Genomic DNA, 22,279 nt, shown 5'->3' with positions numbered 1-22,279 from the left:
GATAAAAATCCATACAAAATTTTTTTGGGAAAAAAAAACACTATTACATGGAAGACATGTACGTATGTATATAAATATGAAGCTCCAGAAAAAACTGCTTAAGAAAACTCAAGAAAAAAACACTTACCTGTAAGGCAGGTACATATATACATGTATGTATTAACATTATTTACCTGTATGTCAAGTACATAATTTAATGTGGGTGCTTGTCTGATTGATTGGTATAATATGTGAGTCTTTACTTTTTTATTGATTAAATTGTATTTTATCTATATATTAGGAATATTATCAAGGAAAAAAATTCAAAATTCAAATTATGGAATTCAGTTACAAGGAAATAATGCATTAAATTTAGATTTTCAATGTGTTTTCCTTATTTACCTTAAAAGGGTAAAATTGACACAACAAAAAAAGTAATAAATGTCAAAGGACTTACATTTAAAACCAAAAACACGAGGACTAGACCCAATGACAGCTAATCGTTTTGGACCTAGAACTAAGAAGCCCTTTAAAAGTCATAGTTGAATACCTCCAAACTTTTAAAAGTTAGAATTGAATACACCCCCTTTACTTTACAATTAGAGTCCTAAACTAATACCCTCAAGGCTCTCTCCAAAAGATTACCTGCAAATAAACATTTATCAAAACTTATTAAACAACCCCAAGTCATTAATATCTAAATGTTGCCACACTATTATTATTGACAATCGATTAACATAAGGAACATGTGATCAAAAGAACAAGTTTTTGCAAATGACCCACTAGTGTTTTCAAGTCCTAGCATCCGTGTAGTATGTGTATATTATAGCCCCTCACAATAGGAAACATCCTGAAAAAACAATCGAAAAAAAAAAAAACAAGCTAGAAACCTAAGTGAGACTGGAAACCTCAACCTTATAAGGGAAGTCAACTCTTCTTACATCAAATATTCCCCCTTCTATGACGCATTGAATCCATAATTGATTGTGTTTCTGGTCTGACTTTATTCTTCCCTAATAGGTTTTCCTTGTAATATATACTGATGTAATTTAGCACTAGTTTATGTCTTTCCGTTATTGAGTCAACGGAATTATTCACACAGCCTTCTATATTCTTTATGTTTGACCAATGGTTGTCAATGTCATGACGTTTTCCCATTCCAACCAAGCTACCCGCATAAAAAAGGAAAAAGAAACTTTCCCTTTCCTCTTTGTTAGGGAGGCCATCAGCCAACTTTCTTTTCCTAGTATAACAAGAGATTTCCTAAAACGAGAAAAAAATATATAGAAAATATTTCTGTCCTCCTTTTCCTGCATCGACAAGGTGGTAGCATTATAGGCTATAAAATCACTCAAAGTCTCTCAACCTTTGCAACTCAAATCACTCAAACCCTCCAACTTCCAAAGCGAAAACAAAAACTCCCCCAAACCCAAGTTCCTCTTGCTCATATCCATGGCCTCCTTCCTCTTCCTCCCTCTCCTCTCCCTCACTCTCTTCCTCTCTCTCACCTCCGCCGCCCGCAATCTTCAACCCCGCATGCACGTCACCGCCCCTATCCCTCTGATCCAGCAAGTCTGCAAAGCCACGCGATTTCCCGACACTTGTCAGGCCTCCTTAGCCGGGCTCGTCACTGACCCAAACACCACCCCAATCCAAGCCATCCAATCCGCTGTCCAGGTCTCCACCGATGGCCTCCACACGGCGCAGAAGATGGTGAAGGCTATCCTAGACTCGTCCGCAGGCAACCAAAACCGCACCACCGCCGCTAACAATTGCCTAGACAACTTCGGGAACTCCCAGTACCGCATGTCGCTAACCACCGACAATCTGTCACGTGGAAGCATTAAAAACGCACGTGCCTTGATGAGCGCCGCGCTGCTCTACCAATACGGGTGCTGGTCAGGCCTCAAGTACGTCAACGACACCCAGATGGTCAACGAGACGATGTCGTTTCTCGACTCGCTGATGGGAAAGTCCAGCAACGCCCTCAGCATGATGTTCTCGTACGACAACTTCGGAAACGAAACCAAGTTGTGGGCCCCACCCAAGACCGAGCGCGACGGGTTCTGGGAGAGGGTCGAGGGCAGAGGGTCCGGCCTGGGGGTTCGGGGAGGAGTGCCGTCGAATTTAACAGCGGATGTGACGGTGTGCAAGGAGAAGACGGAGAAATGCTACAGGACGGTGCAGAGGGCGGTGAACGCCGCACCGGATAACGCGGGAGAGAAGAAGTTCGTGATCCGCATAAAGGCTGGGGTGTACGACGAGATCGTGAGGGTGCCCTTAGAGAAGCGGAACGTGGTGTTTTTGGGTGACGGGATTGGCAAAACGGTAATTACCGGGTCGTTGAATGTGGGCATGCCTGGAATCTCCACGTACAATTCTGCCACAGTCGGTAGGTTATTTGAATAACTTTTTATTTTTATTTATTACATATTTTTATTTTGCTTTGAAAGTAAGGTTCTAATTGTTTCTTATTATTTTTCAGGTGTTCTTGGAGACGGGTTCATGGCCAGTGGTCTCACAATCCAGAACACAGCAGGTCCTGATGTCCACCAAGCGGTAGCTTTCAGATCAGACAGTGATCTCTCTGTGATTGAGAACTGTGAATTCTTAGGCAACCAGGACACTCTCTACGCACACGGCAACCGCCAGTTCTACAAGTCATGCAACATCCAAGGCAACGTCGATTTCATCTTCGGAAACTCAGCTGCGGTTTTCCAAGACTGCAACATCCTCATCCGCCCTCGACAACTAAACCCTGAGAACGGGGAAAGTAACACCGTCACAGCTCACGGCAGAACTGACCCTGCACAATCAACTGGTTTCGTATTTCAGAACTGCTTGATCAACGGCACAGAAGAGTTCATGAAGCTGTATCAAAACAACCCCGAAATGCACAAGAGCTACTTGGGGAGGCCATGGAAGGAGTATTCAAGGACAGTTTTTATAAACTGTACCATGGAAGCTCTTCTTTCCCCGGATGGGTGGATGACTTGGAGTGAGGATTTTGCTTTGAGCACCCTTTTCTATGGGGAGTTTGGTAATTCTGGAGCTGGTTCTGATTTTTCCAAGAGAGTGCCCTTTAGTAGCAAGATCCCATCTGAGCATATTAATACATATTCTGTGCAGAATTTTATTCAGGGAAATGAGTGGATTTCAACATGAAAAATTTGTAGGGATTTTGAAATCCGTTGTTAATAATAGCAAATAGTAATTAGTGAATGTACAAGGAAACTCATCTTATTGTAAAAATACTTTTTTATTTGAAGTACTAAATTTTTTTTTTTGGGGTATATACCACGAGGTGTTCCCACACCCAAGGGTGGGACTAATCCCTGCTCGGAGTTCGGCTTGCACTTGGTGACAAAGTGCTCCCGACTGGTTTTGAACTCCTGCCACTTAGGTACCAAGCAGTCTACCAGATGGAGGTGGCAATTTGCCAACCACACCATAATTTTTCAACATAATTTTTCAATATTTAATGCTAGTTTTTTTTTCTGTTACATTGGGAGGAAAGAAACCCCTTGGGGTTTAAAACTTGGGTTGTCAAGCGGGGGGTAAAGGGGAGGCCACCACTGTGGTACATGCTCTTGACTTTAATGCTAGTTTTTTCAAGTACTGTCTTTAGGGATAAAAAAATTTTGACAATGCATGTTTGCCGCTTGAAAACAAAGCGGCAAAACTTCAATTTTAAGATTCATAAATTGTCAAATTATTAGATCTAAAAAGGGGGCCTCCACGGTGAGAGGACCTCCTTATTTCAAAGCTTGCAATCAATCGAAGCACTTTGCCCCTGCTGCCAGCAGAAGGAACCGTGTTGAAAAAGTTGGAAAGATTTTTACGTCCTTTTCCTCTTCCAACTGTCGCAAATGGCTAGTTGCATACGGCATATGCGTCAGATTGACAATATCCATGCCTAATCATTTTGCATGCCTAATTTATCTAGTAGATACTTAGGTTCTGTTGTGATCAATGTTTAAAAAAGCGTTAACGCCTCGCCTTAAAATCGCCTCGCCTTAAAATCGCCTCAAGCCGCATCTTGTTTAGCAAAATACTCATTTAGCGTACGCGACGAGGCTCTCTTTGAAATTCTGAGTAATACTAACAAAGGCTGTAACCAGGCTCTCTTCTACATGTTCTCTTTCTTTGTTACTATGTTTTTGTTTAAGTTTTCCTCCCAGCCAGCCACTGCATTGTTGAGATTGGTAAAATTCCCATGTGGACCCATGTAATAAATGGGTCAGCAAGTTCTGGTTTTGGTTTGGCTTTTGGAGGAAGTCATGTTGCTTTAGATGAGTGGTTGAAATTGAAGACATTTAGGTCTTCACGTGGGCTGCCGACATTGATGTTGATATAAAGTATGGGAAAAGTCTTGCTTTTCACATTGAGCCAATGGCCTATTAATATACAGCAGCTGATTCATTGAGAGTAGGGGGCAGTGCAGGTGTGCCGCACCAAAGGCGTGGGTGTGGGCATTCTGTGCCTCACCATTTGGAGGTGCCGTGAGCACCATTGCTCAGATAGGCTAAAACATAAGTGAGAGACACTTCCACATAGAGAGAAACAATAGAGAGCATCACCTTGGTGGTGGAGATACTCCTCTTCGGCTACACAAGATGTTGAGGGAAGATCAAGTCATTTCAAAGGTTGAGTCATCTTCATTTGTTCCTTGTGTTTGTGGGAGGTTTATTTCTGTGTATTGTTCTTAGTGGGTTCTTTCCTTGTGAGCAAGAACAATCTTGGTGTTTTGGCTCTTGTGTGTGGTTAGCTTGAGAGTGACTTGGGTGTATTTGGGATTTGGGCTGTGAGAGTTTTACTCTGTAATTCCTAGGACATGTGAAAGGGTTAATCTCCTTTGGTTGTATTCTCTTTTGGGATACTATTGGAATTTCTCTCTGTCTTCGAACTGGATGTAGGCTACACACGGGCTGAACCAGTATAAATCCTTGTGTCATTTGGATTTTTGTATTTCATATTTTGCTCTTATTGTTTCAATGGTTTCATATCCACCATCCCAGTGCAATCCGCTTCCGTTGCGCACAACATGCATTTGAGCCAAAAGTTTTGTTTATGTTCTACAAAACTTATGTTTTGTTATCTGCATATAACCCAAAAGGCTTATGATGAGCACAAAATTAATACAAGTTTTATCCTTAAATTTATATTTGTTAGTATTTTCTTTTGTATTATGTAAATCTATTAGAGTATTTATATTGTTTTCTTTCCAATCTTGTTTTATATTTAATGAGTGGTTATTTGTAGATATTAAGTGTTTTCCACCAATGCCAAATGAAAAGAAGAAGCAATCAATTTCATCTATGCTCTAGGACATGCATGCAAGCTTCCATCATTGAAAAAATAAAGAAAGAATGAATAAACAATGAAGGAGAAGTTCAAATTGACTACTTGCAACCAATGAATGCAAAGAAGAATGATGATGCTTGAGTTGTTATCTAGCTACAATTTGAACTAAGTTGCTGCAGTTTTTTTATAAGATACGAGAGATGAGATGGAGCAAGTGGAGCAAGTGGAGCAATTGATAAGAAGACTCAAAGATCTTTGTGAAACCAAAGTAAAGGAAGTAGGCTAAAGATGAGAAAGATATTTGGAAAAGTAAGCTACTTGATTATTATATAATTCAAGACTCCCTTTCTTTGGCTATAAATACAAGTTTTGAGCAAAGATCAAAAGATATAGAGATAGAGAGGAAGAAACACACGGCAAGAGATAGAGAGAAAGAGTGAGGAAGAAAGAGAACAATGATGGAAAGGAAAGAACCAAGAGCTAATAACTCTTTTAAACTTGTTCTTCCTTTCCTAGTTCTCATTTAATTTATGTATTTTAGTTTCTTTGTTTTGTTTTAAATATTAATTATGTCTATTTAAATTACCTAACTAAGGTTGGATGAAACACCATTATTAAATAAAGTTCTAGTTTTTATTTTCAATTCTCAATTATTGTGGTGTTCAATGATTATAATTTTCACTTCACATGATTAATAGATTAAAATTCTTTTCACCACTTCTATCATGTATTGTGAGATATAACATGTATTTGTGGTAGTTAAGAGTTTGGATTAATCTATTAATTCATCCTTGGTTTATATTTCTAATTTACAAATTTCTTTGATATTTTGTTATTCAAATGAACTTTTTCACATAGGACGCTTAGGAAACTTTGATCCTTTGTAGTTAAATAATTTTGTTTACATATTATGCTTAGAATTTGTACTTATGAAGGGAAGGAAAATTTACTTATGATCTAAATTACAAGCTTAAATGATAAATCTTGAGAAAGCATTAGATTGATTTCTAGATTGCTACTCCATGGGAATTGAAAGATAAATAATTAGAATCTTATGGAATGATGGTGTGGATTCTAATACCTCATGGTTCCGTAGGCTAGCTTTTAATATAAGTGTGTAATTTTTATTAGTTTGATCCAAACTTAAGCTTTAATGTGAATTTGTAGTATTTGTTCAAATGGAATTTGTAGTTTTCTTTTTAATTAATTGATGAAAGTTTGATAATCTATTTCATGGGTTCAATCATGTTTTTCCCATAGTGTAGTAAAAACTTTCATGCTTTTAAAAGAGAAGAGAATTACTAAAGATTAATAGAATTTTGATGAAGATTATTTTTTGATAGTTTGTTGCCAATGGTACAAGTTATGCTTAGAATACTTCTAAAGGAAATTAAAAAGAGCTTTAATTACTTTGAACAACTACAATGGAAAATATTTTGTGGATCAAATTATTAAGAGTTGCATGTTTATGTTAAAAGTGGAAACCTAATACCTTAGTTATTTTTCTCATAAATGTAAATCTTAATTTCAGTTTATTGTCATTTCTATATTTGTTTTATGCTTTATCTTATTTTATTTTCTTTTTGAACAAACAAATCACCATATGAATCAACTAGGTTGGCAATGAAATTAACTTGGGTGAAATTGGTTTTCTATCTTTACATGCAATCCCTTGGGTACGATCTCGCTCTTACACGCTTATGCTATATTCGATTCGTGCGCTTGCGAGTTTATAAATTTTAAAACACCTCTTTTGAGGCACAACAAGTTTTTGGCGCCGTTGCCGGGGATTGCAACGGAAAACTAATCAAATTTTGGTTAATTAAATTCTTCCACTAGTTATAATTTAGTTTTGTAATATAAAAAAAATTAAAAAAATCGAAATTAAAAAAAAAATCAGATTTTGTTGATTCTTTTGTTTATATTGTAATATCATTGTGTATTAATTTTTCATTTCTTTGTTTCAGTTATATCATCAAAGCTTCTTTTGGTGCAGCTTTGGACTTGGAAGAAGTTTTATATTTTATTTTATTTTAAGAAAGTTCATTTCTTTTTCTTTATGTCAATTTGTGTGCTTATTGCTTGAACTGATTTGTGTGCTTGTTTGTACATGTATCAATAAAAAAAAAAAAAAAAGAGGAAAAGAAGACAACTCTAATCATAAGGAGGAGAAGTGTGGAGTAGTAGGAGAAGTCGCGACCTCCAAATGCATCCATGCTCGACCTAATTGCTTCAAGGGGGATAATTCCAATCCTTTCTCTTTTCTTGTTTTTTATTATTGTTATAAAAAATAAATAAATATTAAAAAAAAAAAAAAACTCATAACTGTTGGTAACTCCAGTGAGCGTCTTCGTTAATACAGTGTCTAGGAGTTCTTTAGGCGACACCTTCGGTGTTTAAGAAATTTGGGTTTTAAGCGGGACCATTGTGACCCCTCCAACCTTCCCGGATCCCCTGGCTGTTTTTTCTGAGGCCCTTAACTGGTCATCCGTGAGTTGCTTGTATATTTGTGTTTTTAAAATAAGTTATTTTTTTACAAAGTGTTAAAAATAAAAAATAAAAAATTATAATTTTAAAAAAAAAAAAAAAAACAATATAATTTTTGCTTATTTCTTTGTGTGGTTATTTTTGTATTTTTTTATGACTGTTTATTTTGTGTTCGTATAGATTTTAGTTTTCTTTTTGTTTATTTTATTTTTGTCTTTATTTCTTTTTGCTTGGATTTTATTTATTTATTATTTTTGTCTTTCATTCTGTACGGGATAAATACCAAAGGGATTGACACGCATATTTTCCAGGTATTATCTTTCTATTTAAGTACTGTAAAAAAAATAAAAATAAAATAAATAAATAAACAGATCGGAACCCGATCTCCAACTAAGGAAATTCCGAATTTCTTGTTTCTCTTTGTTTTTATTATTGTAATTCTTTCTTCATTTTACTTGTTTATACATATATTTTGTTGCTCGGTTTGGGAAGTGTTTTCGATTCATGATTGCACACACGGAAATTTGGCTCAAATACTTATTCATTTCATAAACATGTGATTACATACACAGAGGTGAAAATGCATACATATATTTAAAAATCACATGTTTCTTCCCAGATATTGAGCCACCTGAGGCATCATACTAATTGCCTCTATTTTCTCTTATTTGTAGAATCTGCAAAAGCTCTGCATGATCATTGTTTCTCTTCCACAGTGCTTCTACTTGCTGGTTGGCACAGTAGAGCCGCTTTTGCAAATCCGCCACCTGAGCCTTCAAAGAGGCTACTTCCTCGGTCAGAACTGCGCACTCTCGCGTCCTCGCCAGTAATCTTATGCCCAGATTTGTGGAGGAGGTTGCGTGGAGAACAGTTAAATCATGAGACTCCTCCACCGCGGCCTTGTCTGACCTCTGTGTCATGTACAGATGATCTGCCGGTGTGAGTCTCCTAACAGTCATCCCTCCTGGCAGCACTACTCTTCTCGGCATTGCCTCAGCAAAGTTTGAGGCCGAGCCATGATGATATGTGGAGTTTGGGAAGACGGATTGAGGAGGAGCACTTACTTGAGCCACTGATGGCGCAAGGGCCAACTCTAGATTCAAATCATCGAGGGAAGTGGGTGAGGTTGCCATTGTGATTTATGTTTCTTGCTTATTGATGTTTTACTCTGAGTTTTCAGGATGAAACACAGACGCAAGCTCAACTCCACAGAGACGGGTTAAATAGACTTCGGCTTCTGCGTTTGTTTCTCTCGGATTCCCTAACGTTTTGCAGCCGCGTGTTTTTAGAGGGGAGAAAATTTTTTTTTCTTTTACCTTCACTTTCACTTTTACTTTCGCTTTCACTTTTACTTTCACTTTCACTCTCCGTGTTTTCTGCTTAAATATTGAACGATGTCTCTGCACGCCGACACGTCCCTTCCTTCTTTTATCCGTGACCTTCCCTTTCCAGTTTTTGTTTTTTTTTTTCTATATATATATATTTTTAAAATTTTGGAAATGTGTTTATTTTTCTTTTTCTTTTATAACTTAATTTATTTTCTTTCCGAAAAACAAAAAAACAAAAACAAAAATTTGGGCTTTCGTTTGGATCGGGTTCTCAATTGATTTGGAGGTTCCAATGGGCTGGACTTCTTCGTCTTTTGGGTTTCGGTTTGCGTAGGACTGTTTTTAGGGTTTACTGTTTTATTTGGTTATTTTTATTTTTATTTTTTGTTTTTGCAATTAAATTATAGTTTTAATTCTTTTTTTTTATTATTATTTAAATTACTTTACTCCATTTCATTTCTTGTTATAACTTTGTTGATACCTACATTCTTCAACATTGGGGACAATGTTTGATTTAGGTTTGGGGGTAAGGTTTAGAAGTTTTGTTTTTAAATTTTTAGGGTAGTTTTGTTTTTATTATTATTTTATTCCCAAAAATTTAAAAAAAAAAATGGTGTTATCTCTAGATTTTTATGCTTACTATCATCAAATCAGATTTAACACTCATGAATGATTTTTACGATTGGAAACATATGATTAAATTTTAAACCCATAATTTTAGTTTTTTTTCACTTATTTCTATTTAGTGGATAATTCATGAGTTATACTTTGAACTCTCACATGCACATCAACACTTTAGTGAGAATGAAAGAAAAGATCAATTATAGTTAACTTTGTTGTTTTAAGTAGAGTTAGAAGACATTGCTCTTGATTGACCTTGGCGCAAAAAAAAAACACAAATAAGTAAATAAATAAAATAATAATAATGATGTTAATTTATCCAGAGTTTTACTTAGTAACCGGGCCTCTTGCCTAAACAACAGCGAGTGTTCGCGTCAAACGGTAAAGTTTTGAGGTAAATACATTTTGTGACTAGTTTAGTTCTGTAGCCTTTTTAACTCGAGTTAATAAGCCCTTAGGGGTGTTTCTACACCTAATGCCTTAAAACCTTTGGTTTGAGAGTCGTTGGCCTAAATCTCGCTACATGGGTTAATTAGAAAGCTTAATGGAACTAAACATTGCACAGTCAATTTATTAAAATTAAAAATTTTAAAAAAAAAAATTGTATATATATGCCTTGGTTAGTTATTTGCACTGAATTTTGATAATGATTGAAATAATGAGGTTACTGTGATTGAAATTGACTTTTGTCTCTAAAATGTGTTGGTTCACTTAAACACCAAAGGAAACAAATGAAAAATTTACTAAATAATTATAAGTGATCGAGACTTTATGTGGGGATTAATTTGAAGCATGTTTGCTCTTTTAAAAATTGTTCATGAATTTTCAATCCAGATAGCTTTTGATGATGGTTAAGCATTTGTTTTCAAATTTTGTTGTAGCATAAATTTTTAAACTCTCATTTCGATGTTTGTGGGTATCATCACTGAAAGCCCTCACGAGACTATACTCGTCCACTAGGGTAACCTAGGGGTTTAAAGGCTTGTTGCATATGCTAAATGCAATCGAGATCCCTGCGAAAGTGGCTTAGTTCTCTTTTCTACTTAGTTTTTATTTTCTTTTGCTCGAGGACTAGCAAAATATAGGTTTGGGGGTATTTGATGAGCACAAAATTAATACAAGTTTTATCCTTAAATTTATATTTGTTAGTATTTTCTTTTGTATTATGTAAATCTATTAGAGTATTTATATTGTTTTCTTTCCAATCTTGTTTTATATTTAATGAGTGGTTATTTGTAGATATTAAGTGTTTTCCACCAATGCCAAATGAAAAGAAGAAGCAATCAATTTCATCTATGCTCTAGGACATGCATGCAAGCTTCCATCATTGAAAAAATAAAGAAAGAATGAATAAACAATGAAGGAGAAGTTCAAATTGACTACTTGCAACCAATGAATGCAAAGAAGAATGATGATGCTTGAGTTGTTATCTAGCTACAATTTGAACTAAGTTGCTGCAGTTTTTTTATAAGATACGAGAGATGAGATGGAGCAAGTGGAGCAAGTGGAGCAATTGATAAGAAGACTCAAAGATCTTTGTGAAACCAAAGTAAAGGAAGTAGGCTAAAGATGAGAAAGATATTTGGAAAAGTAAGCTACTTGATTATTATATAATTCAAGACTCCCTTTCTTTGGCTATAAATACAAGTTTTGAGCAAAGATCAAAAGATATAGAGATAGAGAGGAAGAAACACACGGCAAGAGATAGAGAGAAAGAGTGAGGAAGAAAGAGAACAATGATGGAAAGGAAAGAACCAAGAGCTAATAACTCTTTTAAACTTGTTCTTCCTTTCCTAGTTCTCATTTAATTTATGTATTTTAGTTTCTTTGTTTTGTTTTAAATATTAATTATGTCTATTTAAATTACCTAACTAAGGTTGGATGAAACACCATTATTAAATAAAGTTCTAGTTTTTATTTTCAATTCTCAATTATTGTGGTGTTCAATGATTATAATTTTCACTTCACATGATTAATAGATTAAAATTCTTTTCACCACTTCTATCATGTATTGTGAGATATAACATGTATTTGTGGTAGTTAAGAGTTTGGATTAATCTATTAATTCATCCTTGGTTTATATTTCTAATTTACAAATTTCTTTGATATTTTGTTATTCAAATGAACTTTTTCACATAGGACGCTTAGGAAACTTTGATCCTTTGTAGTTAAATAATTTTGTTTACATATTATGCTTAGAATTTGTACTTATGAAGGGAAGGAAAATTTACTTATGATCTAAATTACAAGCTTAAATGATAAATCTTGAGAAAGCATTAGATTGATTTCTAGATTGCTACTCCATGGGAATTGAAAGATAAATAATTAGAATCTTATGGAATGATGGTGTGGATTCTAATACCTCATGGTTCCGTAGGCTAGCTTTTAATATAAGTGTGTAATTTTTATTAGTTTGATCCAAACTTAAGCTTTAATGTGAATTTGTAGTATTTGTTCAAATGGAATTTGTAGTTTTCTTTTTAATTAATTGATGAAAGTTTGATAATCTATTTCATGGGTTCAATCATGTTTTTCCCATAGTGTAGTAAAAACTTTCATGCTTTTAAAAGAGAAGAGAATTACTAAAGATTAATAGAATTTTGATGAAGATTATTTTTTGATAGTTTGTTGCCAATGGTACAAGTTATGCTTAGAATACTTCTAAAGGAAATTAAAAAGAGCTTTAATTACTTTGAACAACTACAATGGAAAATATTTTGTGGATCAAATTATTAAGAGTTGCATGTTTATGTTAAAAGTGGAAACCTAATACCTTAGTTATTTTTCTCATAAATGTAAATCTTAATTTCAGTTTATTGTCATTTCTATATTTGTTTTATGCTTTATCTTATTTTATTTTCTTTTTGAACAAACAAATCACCATATGAATCAACTAGGTTGGCAATGAAATTAACTTGGGTGAAATTGGTTTTCTATCTTTACATGCAATCCCTTGGGTACGATCTCGCTCTTACACGCTTATGCTATATTCGATTCGTGCGCTTGCGAGTTTATAAATTTTAAAACACCTCTTTTGAGGCACAACAGCTTATACGTAGTATCATGAGGTCTTTCAGATTATGCCATCAGCCACCTTTCGTATCTACGAATATCGGATCAAATATGACAATTGAGTAAGACAGCTTTTGAGGGAGATGAGCCTTCTTTAATGGGAATTGAAGGACACATTAGTGCAATGGATTTTTGAGTGGTTTTTGGATATATCCCCTCTAATTTTTCCACACAGATTGATTTGGTCTGTACTCAATTCAGATTATAAAATTAGGTATTTGGCTTGGAAAACTTGTTTGAGGAATTCTTTTAAGTAATTAATACTTAAATTAATATGCTTGGACTTTAGTCGACATTATTCGCCTAGCATAAGCAATTCAGTCACGTACTAGCATAATGAGGAGGCTAAATATTATGAATTCTCACTAAGAGAAAGCAAACCTTTGTATATTATCCTGATATATTTAAGATGGAGGTTTTGTGTTTCGCTTTTAATGTTGGTTAGTTCAACTCTAATTTAAAAGGTATGATGTGTTTGTTTGTGGGTCAAAGAATTAAGGGCTTGTCCAATATCGATCCCTACATTTTCTATTTCATAGACTGATGCAGGAGCATATGGGTGGATCAAGATAGATATTTACCATTTAATTAGTTATTTCATGATATATTGGTATTTTCTTATTTAGGTAGTTTTAGGATAACTTTTATTATTTAGGTGTGATTTTATAATTAATTAGTTTACTTTTGGACCAAGTAGCCTTGGTGCCCAAGTCTTGTAAAGCCTATAAATAAGGCTAATGTAATAGTTGTAGGGGAGTTTATGTTGATGATTAATGAAATAGTTTATTTGTGGCATGGATTTGCTACGTAATATGTGAGTTTGCACTAGCCCTAGATTTCGGTGCTCGTGTGTGTGGTTGGTGACCTATGTCCGGACTCCGATCCCCATCAATTGGTATCAGAGCCTGGGGTGGATTTACACTTAGTTATACTGAAGAATTTGATCTCTTGTGGGTGGAGATAGCCCTAGAGATCATATTCTCATCACTCTATAAATCTAAGTGTAAAACCCTAAATCAAATTTAAATTACCAGTAGGATATAAGAGGTCGTAGTATTTCTATGTTTTTACATCGTTGCCACCAGACTTCATATTTATTTATAATTTATTTCAAGCTTTTCATTAACTGCCATAATTGTAATTAATACTCCCTATTAATAGCATATCAATCACCCCATTTCGTTTGGTTGCCATTGCCCCATAAAATTGCAAACCACAAAAAAAATTTGTAAATTACATATCCAATAATGTACCTATGAAAAATATAAATATAAATATATTATTTAAATAAAATATAGGTATATTATTTACCAAAAAAAATTTAAAAAAAACTAAGTTAGTTACTTTGTAATTGAAATTTCCGTACATTTTTCATTAATTAAAAATAAGTACACAATAATTTATGGAAAATATAGGTACATTATTTACGCATAGGTAAATTATTTTACAATATACCTATAAATGTGTATATGTACATTATTTGGAGAGGAAAAATAGGTTCATTTAAAAAAAAATACATACATTGTTCTACTAGGTACATTATTAGAGAAAAAAATAGGTACATTTTTTGGAGAGAGAAAATAGGTTCATTTAAAAAAAATTATTTTCCATAAAACAAATAATAGGTACTTTATTCAGAGAGAAAAGGGTACATTATTTAGAGACAAAAATAGGTATATTATTTAGAGAAAAAATAGGTTCATTTAAAAAAAATGTTTTCATAAAACAAACAATAAATAGATTATCAAAATATTTTTCAACATAATTAGAATATACACTGTTATTCATAAAACTATAATAAAATAGATTACTAGTAGTATAATTCATAAAAGGAAAACAACAAAAAAAAATTATTAAATAAACCAAAACGTTAATCACATGTAGATTACTAATACATTAATGTTGAATTTAATATTTAATTTCAAATAAGTTTCTAAATTAATTCCTATATCCATTACAACCATTTGAATATCTTTTCAAATTCAACATGTCATTAGTTACACCCCCACATAACACGTTAACTTGTAAATAGGGGTAGTTTTGGAATCCAAAAAATAGAATAAATCAGATTTTAAGCTAGATTAGGTAACTTGCTTACTTGGATTAGGTTTTATTTGAAAAATTGGGTATTTTAAATAGAAAAATAAAGGAAAGGGTTATAGGTGATTAAAAATGAATTTTATGGGTCTAAGCTCAATTTACTAAAGAATTAATAAAATATGTCACATAATTAATCTAAATTCACATTGATACATTGTGAGACAAAAAATTTGTATTTGGAAAACAAGAATAGAATGTACTTCGGTCCTTAGCCTTAGCTGGGACATCCAATGGTAGGATCAACGGTGCTAACGAAACTGGAGCTGAGCTATTTTTTGAATTCAACGGCCAAAATGCGAATTGGGCAATGTACTATTGCAAAAAATTATTAAATTTTATATGAATGGGAATTGTTTCGTGTGAGTTCATTTTTGGGAAGTTTAAGGATTATATGATTAATTTCCTAGGGATGTAATTTGTTGAGATTTTATCGAAAACAAAGAAGCTTCGAATTAACACACAAAAAGGGAGACATAACTCTTGTATATGCAAACTTTTATTTGTATTATTTTTAACAAACATACCATTTTCATATTTGACAAAAGTGAGGCTTGCAGAAATTTTGGTTAGACCTAACTAAGCAAATCTTCTAAGCGAAAACAAAAACCCAAAAACCAGTTGAATTATAGGGAGTCTCTAACCATATGATATCCAATATATTAATTTTAATAGATCACTCAAATAGCCACTGATTCTCCTTACGAATCTCCTCTTTTCACCATCCAGTCAAAATGTTCTTCAAAACCATCTGTCCATTTTACTGACGCATATAGATACCATCAAATGGAGAAGATGGATAGATTTGTCATGTAGTCATCATGTCTGTGTCGTTATTTCACGATGTAAACAATTGTGTGGTGAAAACATGTAAGCATGTTGATGACATTAGATTTTATGTCTGCATGTGGAAAACAGTATTTGATGACTAAAACAATGATTGGTTTGTCTTGAGCTCCTGAATTATTATTTGTGTATTGAATTCATTCGCCATCCAAAAATTTCAATCTGGAATGGTAAATTTCCAGCTTCAAAACAAAACAAAACAAAACTCAATTTATTATTTTGAGTTTAACTCTATTGCAATCCATAGAGTAACTTGGCTAATTTGCAAACTTGGGAAGAGCCAATTAGAAAAGTCATTAAGTTCTTAACATAATTGGTTAATTCTGTTCATTAATCTTTTACGTAACATAATTGGTTAATGAAGATCGTCATTAACTTTGTTCCTGCATATTTTTTCGTCGTACGTCTTCTTCAGTTGCATACTAAACTGAGACAGAACCAAAACCAGCCACCGATTCGAAGAGAGTACTCTGGTCTAGTGACTTGTCTCGTGAAGTCAATTCCCATTGCCTTATATATATAAAAGCTAACATGTTGAACGTGAAATTAATAGAATGGCCCTTGTATGAATGCAAATGATTTCCTGTGAGTCCAGTTTAGTTATTTTACGATTAATTTCCAAGAGATGTAATTTGTTAAGAATTTATCGACAACAAAGAAGTTTCGTAACACAAAAAAGATGAGACATAACTCTATCATTAGAAATATTTGACAAACAAGGTTTTGCAGAAATCTTGGTTACATCTGAGCAATCACCAAACAAAAAAATTTATTTTTAAAAAAAAAACAGTTGAATTATAACTAGAAAAAAAAATAACATAAAGTCAAATTATGTATTAATAACATGTATGTAAGGGGATCTCTAACTCTCTCACTCGAATGCCCACTGGTTCTCCTTACGAATCGCCTCTTCTTCCTCAGGTGTGAAGTCATTCTTGATGTTGAAGGTCTCACGGATCTCTTCAGGTGTCTTTACCTTAATCATGTCTGCCACAGTCTGGCAGGTCAAATCCAGCAAGCTCTTGATGTTGAGATAGTTTGCAACCAAGATTAAGTCAAACAGGGTACACTGGTCCACCTTCACGAACCCAGCATCCCAGTTCTCAATGTCCTCTTTGTTCTTCTCGCCATCAGCATCCTCTTCATGGTGCTTCTTGCAGTACTCGATCACCTTCGCTAGGATGTTGCTGGTCACGTTCTGCAGAGGTATTGCGCCGTCGGCGCAGTCGTCCTCCACCATGTGCCTGATGGTCTGCGACTGCATGGCCACAGCCTCCTCCACCTCAAAGATCTCACCGTCGTCGCTCTTCAGGGTTATCTTCTTCATCTCAACGGAGGCCATTGTTTTGGTCTTGGTAATATTAACTAAGACTTTGAGTTGAGAACTTGGGAGAGTTTTTCTTTTCTGGCTTTGGTTGAGAGATTTGGATTGCAAAAGTTGAGAGACTTTGGGGTGATTTTATAGCCTCCTGATAATACCTTGTCCGTGTAGGAAAAGGAGATATATATATATATATATTATGATATTAGGAAACATTCTCATACTAGGAAAAGGAAAGTGGCGGAAGGCCCCTGTAACAAATAGGAAAGGGAAAGTTTTATTTTTATTTTATATTTTTTCTTCGTTGCTGTTTATTGTCATATATCCTTTTTCATGCAGCTTGATTTTATACAACCCTATTATTGGGCAAGATTTTGGTAGAAGATGCTGGGGGGCTTGGCTGCACTAATTAAGGATGGGATGACATTGACCTCTTGATCTATCTTAATCCTAATGATTTACCCTGATGACTTAGCTGTTGGCTCGTTATGCGTTAACAAAGAGACTAAAATGAAATGTAAGATTGATACAATTTCAATTACTGAAATCAAGCAACGATTGGACCCAAAAAAAAGAGCAAAATATAGGAAGAAACACAGCACACCTTTTAAAATAGAGTTGAAGAAACCAACAGTTGAAGTAAAACTCTAAACCTCCATGTTAAAATTGAAATAGTAGCAACACATTTTCCTTCATCTCTATCAGGATAATATACAAAGGTTTGATTTCTCACTGAAAATTCATAATACAGCCTCCTGAATATGCTAGCACATGAGAAATTCGGATGCTAGGTTGACCTCGGTTTCATTCAGATTGACTGAAGTCCAAGCATATTAATGTAACAATTACAGACGTCAAAGAAAATAGTTGCTAGTTGTTGCCTTCGGTAAACTCCCAATCATTGATGAAGGATAAAATATGAACCCTAATGCCAGATATTCTGGACGGCCTAAACCTGGTTTGCGGCTCAACCTGCAAATCATTCCACTACATGCAAGAGGAGAATTGGAAAATGAACTCTGACTTTTATCAAACCTGGATGGCTTCAGATGAACTTAATTTACAAGCAATATTTTTAGCTCAGATATTTAATAATTAAATGAACCCTTGACACCCTCAAGGCTCTCTCCCAAAGATAACCTGCAAGGAAACATGTATCAAGAGTTACAAAACAAGCCCAAGTAATTTGCCAATGCCTTGATGCAATTATTTATGTAGGTAAACTGTCTCTAGGTTGAATCGGAAACTGTAAGATAACAATGACTAAAAAATGCGAAAGAAAAGGTTGCAGTAGACACTAGCAACTTTTACAACACCAATACAAGTAATCTCAAAAAACCAACACAAAATTACTCGACCAGCCTGGCAAACTAAGCACAAAATATGCTAAGTTTGGATGCTTAGGACATGCAGCTCATCCCATTATCAACAAGCACGCCCATATGCATGTCATTTTTGAAACTATAATAAACTAAAATGCATACATTTAAGTAGCCTGAACAATTGACTTGTTGCATAATTCAAAGGACCTTCTAGCTCCAAAAGACATGTTTTAAAATTTTTTTTTTGTAAAAAAAAAGCTCCAAAAGACATGCTATTCTCCATCACCAAAATAACCTAGTTTTATAGGTGCAGGATTAGTCATCTGATTTGACTTTTTATATATACACTTTCACTTAAATAAAAATCACAACTTCCTTCAAGGCTCTATATACCACAAAAGACAGCAGGGTAGCATTATCTCAGCAGTAGGAGAACCTATTCTGCCAATATAACTTCAGCATCTTAGTAAGTACAGAAGCAAGGAATTATACTTTAACATCACTGCCATAAAGCAACGAATTCCTCATCAAGTTTTCAAAGCCACTTCCAGAAAGACCTAATTTATAATATGAATTGAGTGTAGACCAAATAGGCATGATCCACATCACTATCTGCTATTACCAAGTGACAATAAGGTTCATATCCTCACACTAAATAACAATAATCTTTGTAACATGTCCAACGTCCAGATCAGTTATTTTATTTTTATTTTTAAGTAAGAAATTTATCACATTGGGCATAACCAAGAATTGAGGAATGAGAGGGAAAAAAATAAGAAATAAGAAATAAGGATAGCACAAAATCAATCTGCATTGAAAAACTAGAATAGATCTATCTTTTCTTTTTTTTGGTGTCGAAAGAAAGGATCTATCAAATCCACTCAAAAATCCATTCCACCATTATATCCCTCAACTCCCATTAAAGAACAGTCTTCTCCCTAAAGAAATTATCTTCCTCAATTGCCAGATTTGATCCGATTCGTAATAAAATTTGGTGCTAGTAAATACGAAAGGTGGCTGCTGGTATAACCCGAAAGACCACAAACCACTGGAGACTGGCCTTGATGAGCACCACCAACACTGAATTAAAAACTGAGAAAATAGTGATAACATTTTAGAAGGAAGAGAAAGGTTCAAGAATTTATCCCAGATGTCAAATGATAGTGCGATACTCAGCTTGCCAACCTCCATTAGGTAGGGGATCTTTATGAATGCCAACTATTTGCTAGTCAGTACAGTTCTGAGGATATGTTTCAGTATAATACCAGAAATTGTGTCCTTTAAGAGGTCCTAGACTGGTCCAACAACTGCCCTTGACTATTACTACCTTTAACCCATCACAACACAACCTAAGTGTCTACTAGACAAATTAGCCAACAGGCGGGTTAACACAAGCTAATATGAAAACCCAACAAAGAAAAAAGTCCCTAAGGTGCCCCAACACTCAGCTGCAAAATGTAAAACAAAAACAAACTTTTTCCTTTAATCAGCCAAATCAATTTTGTACTGTTGGCTAAGGTATCGCAATCATCTCAAGTTTTCTAATTCACATACAGAATACAAGAGCAGCCAAGGCTACATTCATACATTCAGGAAAAAGAGGCTTGACTTTTCACCTTCTTAGTGAAACAGTTGGCAGTTCTCAACCTTTTTTCCTAATGAAAAGAAAAAGAAAAGTCTTTTTTTCCAAGGAAATAAAAATAAAAAGTTGGTGATTTGATGTTCTCAGCAATCTTTACCATTGACCCCTTCAAAAATCCAGCAATCAAATGTAAAAACTACATTTTTGGAACTATGGCCCTTATGTTATCTTCAAAATTCTAATTATCATGTTGCATCAACTCAATCGTACAGCAAAAAAAAATTAATATCCCTAAAGACATGGAACTTACTTGTGCATACAGTACTTGAACTCTTGGCCCCTAACTAGATCTTTCTCTCCTTCTTCAAGCTACAACCAGAACACATGCCCGATAAAATAATAAGTATAACAGAACCAAGCCAACAAAGGAGAGTATAAAATAGTCCATCTTACCGGATCACTCTCGTAGACAAGCTCATAACAAGTTGAAGAAAGGCATCGCAAAGCACAATTCTCTTTTGCTATCAAAGAAGACTTGCATTGCCAACCCCACAATCCGCTATTCCCATAGTGAAAGGAAAAAAAAAACAAGGAGCAATCAGAGCACTATCATATCTACGATTTGCAGGCTGACAATATGCTTACAACTAGGCAAAGCACAAAAAATTAGTAAATGGGAAATTAAAAAGAGAGGAGGTTGGTACCTCTCAATATCTGCATAACATTGGTTCTTCTTTTGCCTCGTCTCAATATCCTGCCAAATACCCACATACAAAAACCCATCAAAATTCAGAATTAATAAAAAGAAACAAAAATCCCAACAAGCATAGTATCGAATAAAGAAATTAACAAAAAGTAAGAAACAGAGGCATTACAGAGATTGGGCGACGAGACTTGGCGAGAACTGTGGGAGATAACAACAACAATAACAAAACTAAAAGCACTGGAATTCCGAGCGAGGAAGAAGATGAAGAATGTTGATTCACCATTCTCTTTTCCTTCTTCTGGGAGTTGAATTTTGAATAACTATAACTTTCTCTTCTTGTTTCCGTCCTTCAAGTTTGTGAGATGAGCTGCACGGACACCTGACTCGACTTGGGCTCAGCTCAGTTCTCTGCAGACGCTGCTGGATCAAGCTAATAGCCCAATTATCATCCCCATCGTTCGGCCCGTAAATTACTTTAATACAACCAATTTGACCCACTTTGCCCAACAAATTTTTTTGTTTTTTGTTTGGTTGGGACCAAAATTTTGTGCTTAATGGTCTTGCAGTGGACTCTTTTATAATCTATTCTATGCTATTATTTAAAAAATTTATCTTTTTTTATTTAAAAGGGTAAAATATCAATTTGTCTAACTATAACCAAACCATTCTGATAATTGATTTCAACTAGAATTATATAAAATAAAATAAATTTATTCAAACGATAGTCTAAAATAACTCTAATCGATGTGGAGGGGGAATCGAATGAGGATTTCACTAATAAACCCATTTTACCATGACATAATACAAAAAAATTCTTATGAACCCTATTTGGAGTGAAAAACCCAAAACTAGCCACTTGTCATTTTCTAATTGGTTCTTAATGTGTTAAAATTTTATAATAACCAATTAGAAAATAACAAGTGACTAGTTTTGGGTTTTTCTCTTCAAATAGACTTTATATGAATTTTTGTATAATATGTCATGATAAAATAGGTTTTGAATAAATATCTAGACCAAAATTTGGGTGCAAGGCGCAAACTCACTCCATGGCCAACTAACCTAACATCTGCAGTATTAAAACTTAAATATAGAAAAATCAGTCCGATCTGATTTCCACCTTACACCAGAAACTGCTATGATTTAATTGGTGTAGTTCGGTCCCATTTTGGTGAAAAAAAAATTATGAAACCGGTCGGTACCGTTTAAACCTGTTCCTGTGCGGTTTCCAGTTTTTTCGATTTTGGATAGGATATTATTTTATTTATTTTTACAAATTTCAACTAAAATTTTATTTTTTGGGCTTAAAGTTTCACAAATAATCTAATTTTATGTAAAAAGAGATGATTGGGCCTGGAAAAGAAAGGTGCTTTGAAGTTGAGCTTGGGGAAATATTAGTTATGGAATTAGAAATTTAGCATTGAACTTAAATAATTTTTAAAAAATAAAAATAATATGCAACTGGTCCAGTCCGATTCGATTTTGTAAGTTGTGAAACCGACATCGAAATCGATTTGAACCGATCTAGTTTGGTGCCGATTTGTTGACTTTTTAGTCAACACTATTTTTTTCTGGTTTTTTCCATCCGGTGCGGCCCAGTGTTCCGATTTTCTGGTC

At 34.4% G+C, this 22,279-nt stretch overlaps 2 protein-coding genes and 1 pseudogene across 2 annotated transcripts; 1 reads left to right on the top strand and 2 right to left on the bottom strand.

Moving 5' to 3' along the window:
• Positions 1-1,216: 1,216 nt before the first annotated feature.
• LOC110752695 (putative pectinesterase/pectinesterase inhibitor 51) lies at positions 1,217-3,264 on the top strand. Its single transcript, XM_021953408.2, has 2 exons — positions 1,217-2,371; positions 2,465-3,264. The coding sequence occupies exons 1-2, from the start codon at positions 1,432-1,434 to the stop codon at positions 3,142-3,144; spliced, it is 1,620 nt and encodes a 539-aa protein (XP_021809100.2). The 5' UTR covers positions 1,217-1,431; the 3' UTR covers positions 3,145-3,264.
• Positions 3,265-16,464: 13,200 nt separating this feature from the next.
• On the bottom strand, positions 16,465-17,216 carry LOC110752715 (SKP1-like protein 11 pseudogene; annotated as a pseudogene).
• A 473-nt stretch (positions 17,217-17,689) lies between these two features.
• LOC110752710 (uncharacterized) lies at positions 17,690-21,002 on the bottom strand. The gene is made up of 5 exons (XM_021953425.2): positions 20,835-21,002; positions 20,664-20,713; positions 20,413-20,518; positions 20,270-20,328; positions 17,690-18,195 (listed from the first exon to the last, which is right to left on the bottom strand). The coding sequence occupies exons 1-5, from the start codon at positions 20,946-20,948 to the stop codon at positions 18,144-18,146; spliced, it is 381 nt and encodes a 126-aa protein (XP_021809117.1). The 5' UTR covers positions 20,949-21,002; the 3' UTR covers positions 17,690-18,143.
• Positions 21,003-22,279: the final 1,277 nt, after the last annotated feature.

This window comes from Prunus avium, chromosome 2, assembly GCF_965620075.1.
Source record: "Prunus avium chromosome 2, drPruAviu1.hap1.1, whole genome shotgun sequence".
Classification (NCBI taxonomy): domain Eukaryota; kingdom Viridiplantae; phylum Streptophyta; class Magnoliopsida; order Rosales; family Rosaceae; genus Prunus; species Prunus avium.
This window is presented reverse-complemented; position numbering and strand designations above follow the sequence as displayed.

What these genes read in the sequence shown, in the direction of transcription:
- LOC110752695 (XM_021953408.2), top strand. Translation starts at nt 1,432, where the DNA reads ATGGCCTCCTTCCTCTTCCTCCCTCTCCTCTCCCTCACTCTCTTCCTC. An exon ending in GTACAATTCTGCCACAGTCG is followed by an intron (nt 2,372 to 2,464) that starts GTAGGTTATTTG and finishes ATTATTTTTCAG; the next exon opens with GTGTTCTTGGAGACGGGTTC.
- LOC110752710 (XM_021953425.2), bottom strand. Translation starts at nt 20,948, where the DNA reads ATGGTGAATCAACATTCTTCATCTTCTTCCTCGCTCGGAATTCCAGTG. An exon ending in TGTTATGCAGATATTGAGAG is followed by an intron (nt 20,519 to 20,663) that starts GTACCAACCTCC and finishes CTATGGGAATAG; the next exon opens with CGGATTGTGGGGTTGGCAAT. An exon ending in TTCAAGTACTGTATGCACAA is followed by an intron (nt 18,196 to 20,269) that starts GTAAGTTCCATG and finishes GTTTCCTTGCAG; the next exon opens with GTTATCTTTGGGAGAGAGCC.